This window comes from Rhagoletis pomonella, unplaced genomic scaffold (genome assembly GCF_013731165.1).
Source record: "Rhagoletis pomonella isolate Grant_MI unplaced genomic scaffold, Rhpom_1.0 Rhpom_scaffold_00002, whole genome shotgun sequence".
NCBI classification, from domain to species: domain Eukaryota; kingdom Metazoa; phylum Arthropoda; class Insecta; order Diptera; family Tephritidae; genus Rhagoletis; species Rhagoletis pomonella.
In genome coordinates this window covers 40,241,908-40,251,471 of record NW_023458556.1, presented here as the reverse complement: position 1 = coordinate 40,251,471, position 9,564 = coordinate 40,241,908, and the positions used below count along the sequence as shown (strand labels likewise).

General features: G+C 39.1%; 1 protein-coding gene across 4 annotated transcripts; it reads left to right on the top strand.

The window, feature by feature from the left end:
- Positions 1 to 3,403: 3,403 nt before the first annotated feature.
- LOC118733593 (obg-like ATPase 1) lies at positions 3,404 to 6,415 on the top strand. Of its 4 annotated transcripts, none has more exons than XM_036463049.1 (6): positions 3,404 to 3,455; positions 3,725 to 3,922; positions 5,000 to 5,060; positions 5,126 to 5,507; positions 5,579 to 5,914; positions 5,997 to 6,415. In XM_036463049.1, exons 2-6 carry the CDS (start codon positions 3,742 to 3,744, stop codon positions 6,228 to 6,230), a joined length of 1,194 nt encoding a protein of 397 aa, XP_036318942.1. In that variant the 5' UTR covers positions 3,404 to 3,455; positions 3,725 to 3,741; the 3' UTR covers positions 6,231 to 6,415. The 4 variants fall into 4 exon arrangements, with proteins under 4 accessions (XP_036318942.1, XP_036318943.1, XP_036318941.1 ...); XM_036463050.1 differs by having other exon boundaries at positions 3,440 to 3,455; positions 3,728 to 3,922; XM_036463048.1 differs by lacking the exon at positions 3,404 to 3,455 and adding an exon at positions 3,514 to 3,568 and having other exon boundaries at positions 3,728 to 3,922.
- The last annotated feature ends 3,149 nt before the right edge of the window (positions 6,416 to 9,564 follow it).

Below are 9,564 nucleotides of genomic sequence, written 5' to 3'. Positions count from 1 at the left end.
TCATCTTCATCTTCATCTTCATCTTCATCTTCATCTTCATCTTCATCTTCATCTTCATCTTCATCTTCATCTTCATCTTCATCTTCATCTTCATCTTCATCTTCATCTTCATCTTCATCTTCATCTTCATCTTCATCTTCATCTTCATCGTCATCTTCATCTTCATCTTCATCTTCATCTTCATCTTGATCTTTATTTTCTTCTTCATCGTCATCTTCATTTCATCTTCTTCTCCACCTTCATCAATCTCTTACTTTTCATACATATGTACTGGGTTCCGCTGCATATTGGCGTCGCGGGCAACGAAGGTGCTGTGTCGAAAACTATCCTGATAGAGGAGGTGCCGATTTCCCTTCAAGTGATTAAACGGGATCTCGACCTGTCCATGATTCGGACGGCGCAAAAGGCGTGGAACAATAGGCAAGGCTGCAAGGTGTCCAGGATTATTCGCAGAGCTTATGACATGAAGCTCACGAAGTCTCTCCTTTCCCTCAAGAGGGAGAACGCTAGGCTACTGGTTGGTGTTCTAACTGTACATTGCTTGCTGGCATCGCTCGCCTTTAAACTGGCCTTTAATAATGACAACATCTGTAGAAGATGTGTAACAAAAGAGAAAACTAGGAGCATATCCTCTGCGAGAGTTCTGCCCTTAACAGACTATGGGTTAGTCTGCTGGGAGCAGGTTTTCTACCTAATCTGGAAGCCACTATCAACAACAAGGTGTTCAGTTTGCCAAAAGGACTGCGATATTCTTTAACCCTCTAGTAGGCCAATTTTCGTATGAGTTGAAAAATTCAGGAATGTGTGATTTTAGAAAAATTAGAAATCCAAAAATGATGTCCATTTCGATCTGTGACAGTAACTTTTTCCAACAGGGGAGAAAAACCAAGACCGTCTGGAGACGGGCTCGCCGATATACTTTGACGTATTTTCAGCTTTCTCGTACAGAATGTTGACCTACGAACCGGCAATCCCGACTGCAGACGGTCAAAATGCAAACTGGGTTTTGATATGTCGGCAAGCCGGTCTGTAGACGGTCTGTGTTCGAAAGCAATTTTCTCCATTTCGAATGGTGACATAATTATAAAACTTATATCAAAATACTGCGCTTTTAACTACGAAACTCACTGAATTTTTTTGTATCAAAAAATGTTTCAAAAGAAAAAATTTCTTTAATTACGAAATTACTTAATAGCAAGAAATAATTAATTTTAACCGAGTCTTTCACAATCTGTGATTCAACTGCCGATTAAAATAAAACGGATTGACATAACGGATTAAAATTTACATCGTCGTAAAGGTACGCTTTTTTTTCTAAAGATGGTGCTTTTCGAATATAGAAAAAAATTATTATAGGTGCACTACATACGTGTTTAGTTAACGACCGTCTAGAGGCGGTTCAGCCTACTAGAGGGTTAACATTGCTCCTGGTACGCAGTGATTAGCTGTCCAAAGTGGTCGAAGTTTATCTGGTAACGCCTTGGACCTTAATCGTAACTGCGAAGTCACGCAGTGGCTGGCCAGCATACCTAAACGACCTAACCTATTCCTCTTCGTCTTGCTCTTCAATTTCCTCTGCATTTTCCTTGAACTTCATGTTCATCTTCATCTCCATCTTGACCTTGATCTTCAACATGATCTACATCTTCGCCTTCATCTTCATCTCTACCTTCATATTTATCCACCCTTCAAAAAGAGAGGAATACAATGGATTTCAATGGAGCACTCAACGCCTTTATCGCCAACGAACCAATAACAGTAATTTGTTGTTGTAGCAGCAGCGGAAGTGAACCCCACGACACACCAACATCGGGTACGCAGATCTCTGTCAACAATGCCAAGGCATTCAAGCTGTTAGGCCCAGACGGAATCTCCATGCAAATGCTAAACAACTAACACTTGAAAAAGGCGAGTACATAACTGACGCTTTGAACTTGTCTTTGCTCACCATTATCAGCTCTGAGATCTGGAAAATGGGTAGGGTCATTTCCCTTCTTAGGCCAGGGAAGAAGGATTCTGGAGAATCGTATATACTTATTTCTTTCCTATGCCCAGTGGCAGAACCTGTGAAAGCGCTACACCTTCCCAGCCTGGCGGAGCAACTTAAACCAGCCAGCCAACCAGTACGAAATTCGAAAAGGCGCAGGAAGTGACGTTTGACAGCTTCTTCTCCTTCTTAGCGCAGACATCTGTACTCAAAAACCACGCGCCAAGAACCAAACCCTAAATTCGGTAGCCGCCAGCATATGGAAAGCCGAAAAACTGACTCTACTAACAACAGTCGTCGGTGGCCAGTGTGTTCGAAGGGAAGACGCGGCATACAGGGAAAAAATCAACAAACCTACCCGAACGTAGCTCTGCGTACAGTTACATGCTACCCCCTCATGTCATCCGATCTTCATCTCTATGAATAAAGCCATTTGGTGGCTGTGAAAGAGCACAAGCCCCTGTTATGGAAGTAATTTCCGATCCGCATCCCGCCACGGCACTTCCGCCACTAAGGAATAGAGATCCATTTACCAAAGCGTGATATAGAGTGCCACTAAACAGACTGCATGACGATGCAGTCAGGAAAAGCCTTAATACCCGTAAGGACAACATCTTTCTAGGAGATCGACCGTCGTTCATCAATATTAAGGAAACAGAGCTGTCGAGAGAGATTAGATGTACCCAAGCACAACTCCGTCCTGGGTGGTGGCACTGGATCAACTCTTCCCTCCTACGGTAGAACCCAGCGTGCGGGCAAGTTTCGCCACATCCAACACCTCTTCGCATACATATCTAATCCGACAACCTCGACACCGGAAGCATTATGGACAATGCCTATTGACGTCGCCTTATTTCACGGCCTCAGGATTGCCGACCCAGAAGGTGCAGGGTACGATGCATACCCTCGTATGTTGAGCTACAACAACACAAGATGGGTCGCTTCACTTGTTCTCATCTTCCACACCCGGCTCAGAGAGCCTAAAGTCCAAAAATCCCGCTTCGTTGTTGTTGCTCTAGGTGTAGTAACAGCATAAGAATCCACTAAGGCTTTTTAGGGAATCATCTGAAGTGACAATCCTTGGCTAGATGTAGATCTGGGCGCTTCCATTACGTAGTTCCAACTGTCGATCGAAGTTGGGAACCGTGCTGCGCCGATTGGAGCTGCCAACGATATTTTCTGTTTTTCACTTCGGTTTTATTTCAATCAGCTAATAGTTTTATAGTATTGAACGGTGGGCATTAATTTTGTATGCTGTTACAACAAGTCGGCTAAGAGTAACATATTTTTCAAAAATCATTATACATATATAAGAAATAAATTTTCACCGTGTATTTATTATTGCGAACTATAATTTTCCATTCACAATAGTCAACAGTGACAGCTTTGCCAATTTGACAGCTGACGTTTCTTTACGTGCATGTGTGCGACCGTATTGATTCGGTGCCGGCTGTGTTGCAGAATAAAAGTAATTTTTAAGTGATTTATTAGCTTTAAAATATATTAAACTTTTATTTAATTCTTAGTATAACTTTGTTTTAATAGTTCAACTAAATCCTGTGCATTTGGCAGTATTTTAAGGTAAGTTTCGCGACGTTGAGGTTATGTAGCAACAAAAGCTCTAATTCGCAAGTGCTGCTGCCAACTATACAAATATTTACCAAAAATAGACAAAATGCGTGTACATATAAACAGTAGTCAGTACTGTACGACTAATTTACTTTTTAATATTTTCAGCAGCATAAACCAACACAATGCCACCGAAAAAGCATGAAGAACCCGAACGTAAACCACTAATTGGTCGCATTGGCACAAATCTACGCATTGGTATCGTTGGTGTACCCAATGTTGGCAAGTCAACGTTCTTCAACGTACTGACCAAAAGTGCTGCACCAGCGGAGAACTTTCCTTTCTGCACAATCGATCCAAATGAGAATAAGTATTCCAATTATCTGTTCAAGTCCATGATGTGTTACACTTAAGAAACTAGATATTGCGAGCCTGAAGCTACTTGCATCGCTGCAGTACATATGTACGTAGGTTTTTTATATTTTTAATTATAATAATTTGCATACGGATTGGAAGTAAGCCACTTAAATGAAATAACAAAAACACGAACAAGTTCTTACTCCAACTGCTGGAAGCATACTTTAGCTCAATTTTGCGGACGTGAGTCTATTAAAGTTTACTGCTGTGAGCTAAAATGAAGGTGTGTCTTGTTGAGCTCTTCAAATAGCTCTTTTGGGCGTGCATTGGGCGCTCCTCTTTATATCTCTTTTTCCTAGATTTCCGCCATGACTTACTCAAAAGCAGTCCAAAATTATTATAATTTGCTGAACACTATTCTGCTGCATACAGCCTGTGAAAACGCTTTTCTACGAACCGTAGTGCTGCCGTTGGCCACTGTAGAAAGAATTGCCAACCAATCCTTTATTTTAATTCGAGTTTAGTTTTGCTTCACAGCAGAAAAAGGAAAATAAGCAATAATGGGCCTTGGTAATTTCATATGCAAATGCTTCGCTGGACGCCTGTAGAAAATTTAAAGATTCGTAAAATGCCTGCCAACAGGCAGGAAAAAAACGAATGGTAAACAAAAACAAAATAAAAATTTAAAGCTCTGGTCACTATTCGCCGGTATTAAGTTGACCAAAAGCAGTCTGGCATGATAGCTTGCTTATACGAAAGGTGATTGTCTCCTAAGCGAAATGGCGTTCACTGCCGGAGGACATTCTAAAATTACAGGAAATTATAGGAAATTGCAATGATTGGCTATGTTGAAATGCATTTCCAATAGCGACATGGCATTACCAATGGACGATGGTTCGTAGTAATAAAAACAAGTTTTACCTTCAGCCGTAAAAAAAAAAAATCTTAGGCTCGTTATTGTTTAAGTTGTTCAATTAAGATAAGTTCGCTAAATGCTGAATTCGAAAACATTGAAGTAGCGAGAGTAAAATGGTGCTGCTCGTTGACTTTGTGATGACTAATCTTATTCTTTTCTTGTTTCATTACGTAGGGTACCAGTGCCAGACGACCGCTTCGATTTTCTGTGTGACTATCACAAGCCGGTCTCGTGAGTTCAATGAAATAATTTACAGAAATTAACATCTTATTGTTGTTTTCCTTTAAATATTTAAGGAAGGTGCCTGCCTTCCTCAATGTGGTCGATATTGCCGGTCTGGTGAAGGGAGCGTCTGAAGGTCAAGGTCTTGGCAATGCCTTCTTATCGCACATAAGCGCCTGCGATGCTATTTTCCATTTATGTCGTTCTTTCGAAGATCCTGATGTAACTCATGTAGAAGGTGAAGTAGACCCTGTACGTGATTTAGACATCATTTCCGAGGAATTACGTCTAAAAGATGAAGAGAAGTTACTGCAGAATTTAGATAAATTAGAAAAGGTAGTTGCACGTGGTGGTGACAAGAAGCTCAAACCCGAATACGATGCAATGTTAAAGATTAAAGGCATTTTAGTTGATGAGAAAAAGCATTTACGATTTGCTGACTGGAATGCACATGATGTATGTTACGTACACATATGTACAAACTAATATTAATTGTTGTGAACAATATTAATACTTTTTTATTACAGATTGAAACACTCAACAAATATATGTTCCTTACATCGAAACCAGTCATTTACTTGGTAAATTTATCAGAGAAAGACTTTATTCGCAAAAAGAACAAGTGGCTACCCAAAATAAAAGAGTGGGTGGATAAGTATGATCCCGGCGCAGTTATAATTCCATTCTCTGGAGCATTTGAGCACACATTAGCTGAGAAAGATGATCTCGAGCGCAAGCAATATGAAGAGGAAGTCAAATGCAAGAGTCAGCTGGACAAAATAATTGTTACTGGCTACAAAGCTTTACAGCTAGAGTACTTCTTCACAGCCGGACCAGATGAAGTCAAGGCATGGACTATTCAGGTATATATACTCAGCAATCAAAGTATGACATACATAGAAGAGTGAAATTAAAATTAAAGAAATTATATTCTTGTATTATCAGAAAGGAACAAAGGCTCCACAAGCTGCTGGACGTATTCACACCGATTTCGAAAAGGGTTTTATTATGGCTGAAGTAATGCATTTCATTGACTTCAAAGAAGAAGGCTCAGAGGCTGCTGCCAAAGCAGCTGGTAAATATCGCCAACAGGGCCGTAACTACGTCGTTGAAGACGGTGATATAATTTTCTTCAAGTTTAACGCCGGTGCTGGTCTAAAAGATGCTAAGAAAAAATGATACTGTGTATTTATACTACTGTTTGCAATGTTTTACATAAATTTAATAATGTATTCTCAAAGTTTTCTATTTGCTTGAATTTGTAATTTTGGCTAACTATATTCATAAAAGTATAAAATATGCTGGACATTTGAAATTTTTGATTAAACATTGCCCTAAGGCGAGGGGGAAACTAGCAGTTCTAATCGAATCGATTTAGTTAACTATAACATTTTGCTTAGAGCAAGTAACAAAATAGTATTTTCATATACGAATTAAGGATTCAGAAGAAAATTGAGCTATGCAGTTTTTTAGCCCATTCAGTTTTAGTAAAACAGCAAGTCTGAGGTAGCTAGGATTTACCAATGATTTTTAACAAAATTTTTTGTTGAAGGTGTACTCATTTTCTCGCATATAAAAAGTTATCGATTCTTTTTTTATATGGAGAAAACAAAAAAAAAATTGCCAAAAATCATTGGTAAGACCTAGCTACCTCAGACTTGCCATTATTATACTTAAATTGAAAGGGCTAAATAACTGACAACTCAGTTTTTTTCTGCTAAATAGTTAAAAATGCCGGTATTTTTAATTTTCAGTAAAAAATTTTATAATTTTTTTACACATACCGGTGAGGGCGACACCTATATAATTTAAAATTTCGCTCTCTGTAGCAGAAAATTTTGACATTTGGTGTTTACGTTCTCAGCACGAAAAATTCACAATTGTCACTTGTTCACATATAATGGCGATAACAGCAGGTTTGTGTTCTAGATGATAATAAAGTTGAACAACAGATGGCGCCCGGGAAAATCTAGTAAAGGGAATGAAATACCTTCTGTCATCGGCAGATGTCGCCCCGACATGCGGTCTTTTTACGTAAAATAATAGGCGTCGCCCTCACCTATATGTATAATATAACAAAATGAAATGAAACACCGGCAATTTTAATCATTTAATAGAAAAAACTGAATCCGCGGTTTTTTCAGTCGGCGCCACGAGCCGATTACCAAATTTAGAATACGGGTAATTTCCATACCTGAGAGCTCAGTGTAGTGGGAGCCAAAATGCTTCCATCTACCACCCGATTTCCCTGAACCTAATAGCAGCTCGTGATGCGACAATTCTGTCTGCAATATCCGCAGGCGCCGTATTCAACATGACGTTAAACGCCGGTGTAGGTTAGGTTCCTAATTCTCCACTAATTTCGATAAGGGCGATCTCCTGTAAACGCTCCAGTTCTTTTACAAGTGTAGCCTACTCTATAGTGAGTTCCATCAGACAAGGGTTCCGTGAAGCAAGATAGGCTTATATCTAGTTTCATGGAGCTAATTAATTACTTTTGGCGAGAGACCTCACCTTTTACTGAGCAGCAGTACAAGGCAACCGACGCCTTTCTTACCCTTTCCCCAATGTTAGGCTTCCACGACAGCTTCTTGTACAGGATCAAGCCTAAGTAGTTGACCCTCCCTGAAAGCCGCGGAAGGACTCCTGGTTCAGGTAACCCTGAGCCAAATCAAAAAGGGTGTCTAGAAATCGTCCCTTGACCAAAAGTTCCACATAATCTACATAGGCGATACCCGAGAGCCCACTCTTTCCAGTTCCTCTAGAAGGTTGTTTACAACCGCAATCCAGACCAGGGGCGAGAACACCACCTAACGGAGTGCCCCTATTGACTCTGCGCTGAGTGCAGAAGCTCTCTCACTCCACCACGCGCAGGACGGTATCCACCGACCTTTCCTTGTAATAAGGATGTTAAGCTCCTGAAAGACAATCACGAGGAATCACGTTTCTTATGTACCGGTCTATCAGTCTATCTAGCGTTTTTAGCAAAAACGAAGACAGAATGATATGCCTAAAATCCCTAGGGGAAACATGAGAGAGTTCGTATAAATTGGAGCCAACCAATTGCGCCAGAGCACTTTGCAGCTGCGCAAGTATGATGCCATCGGTCTCTGACGACTTGAAGGGTTTGAACGAATTTATCGCCCAGGATATGTGACAATCATGCAGAAGACCGGAGAAGTACAGGACCTGAAGTACAAAATATTCCAAATAAGTACATCTGACTGTACTGCGAAGTGCGAAGTGCCAAGTACAAGAGCTTAAAACAGAAGTACTGTACTTCCGAAAGAAGTACGGTTGGTCACATTATGCATTTTTTTTAAATCTGAATAAGAAGTTTAAACTATTGATGAAAATTCGTTAAACTTTCCTTAATTTTGTGTTCAGTTTAAAAGTTTGATATATAAAGTTTTGTTTATAGCATAAACCATATTTTTGTAAAAAAAAGAAGATATATACACTGCCGGAACAAAGTATTGGCACAGCAAGTTTTTCACAATATATGCAACAATTTTTATTCTAATACTTTTCTACCATTTTTGTATAAAAATATGGTTCATTCAACAACAAAAAACATAAAAATATAATTCTTAAACTTTGCGCAAAACTCGCGAAAATTCAGCAAATTTTCATCAAAATTTTCAACTTTTTAATCAGATGAAATTTAGTAGAATTTTTTTTGAGTATGCAGTTTTGTAGCCCATTGAATTCTAGTAATTAACTGCAAGTTCGGATTTAGTCAAAAATCGCGTTGATTTTTGAGATTTTTTTTTCGTTGAAGGTGTTTTGCATTTTTTCCATCCAACTTCAAGTCTAAAATAAAAACTTCATAGTGCCGTTAATTTCTTCGTGAACAAATGATCGGATCCAAATTAGTATGAGACTACCCTAGGTGGGCCCTATCCGATAGAAAAAGAATTATCGAAATCGGTGGACGTGGACCAAAGTTATGCGGTAACACATAAAAATATCCTTCTCTTTTTTTTTGAAGTCGGTTAAAATAAAGATCGAATCCTTCTGATTTGAGTCGAGCTTTTTATGCCCTAAACGTGCAAAGTTTTGCGAAATACTTGAAGAAAATGGCTATAAAGATGCCTTTTTCATCTGCTGTAAAATTGGTTAAAATGGACTTAGCAACTTTTCACTCTAAGCTAGTGATATACGCTGTTCTTTAAAAAATGTATGTATTAGAAGTAAACACTGTTCGGTGAATGATGAGACTCAAATTTGCTTCGTCATAAGCTCAAACACTGGAAGGAATTGTTTTTAAATAAACTACAAGCAAACAAGGAAGTAAATATTTCCAACAGCCGCATAAGCAGGTAAATAATTGTGGTTGGAAAATGAAATAAATAGCAATGAGAGAGCGCATTTGCAAGCCTAATTTTTGTGCATAAAAATATGCAGCCTAGCATAAGTTGTTGGTTGCAGTACGCAACATGCGACGAGTTTGTGTACTTCCCAGAAGCTTCATTCATCCCACACAATTTACTGCTATTTATTTATTTATTTT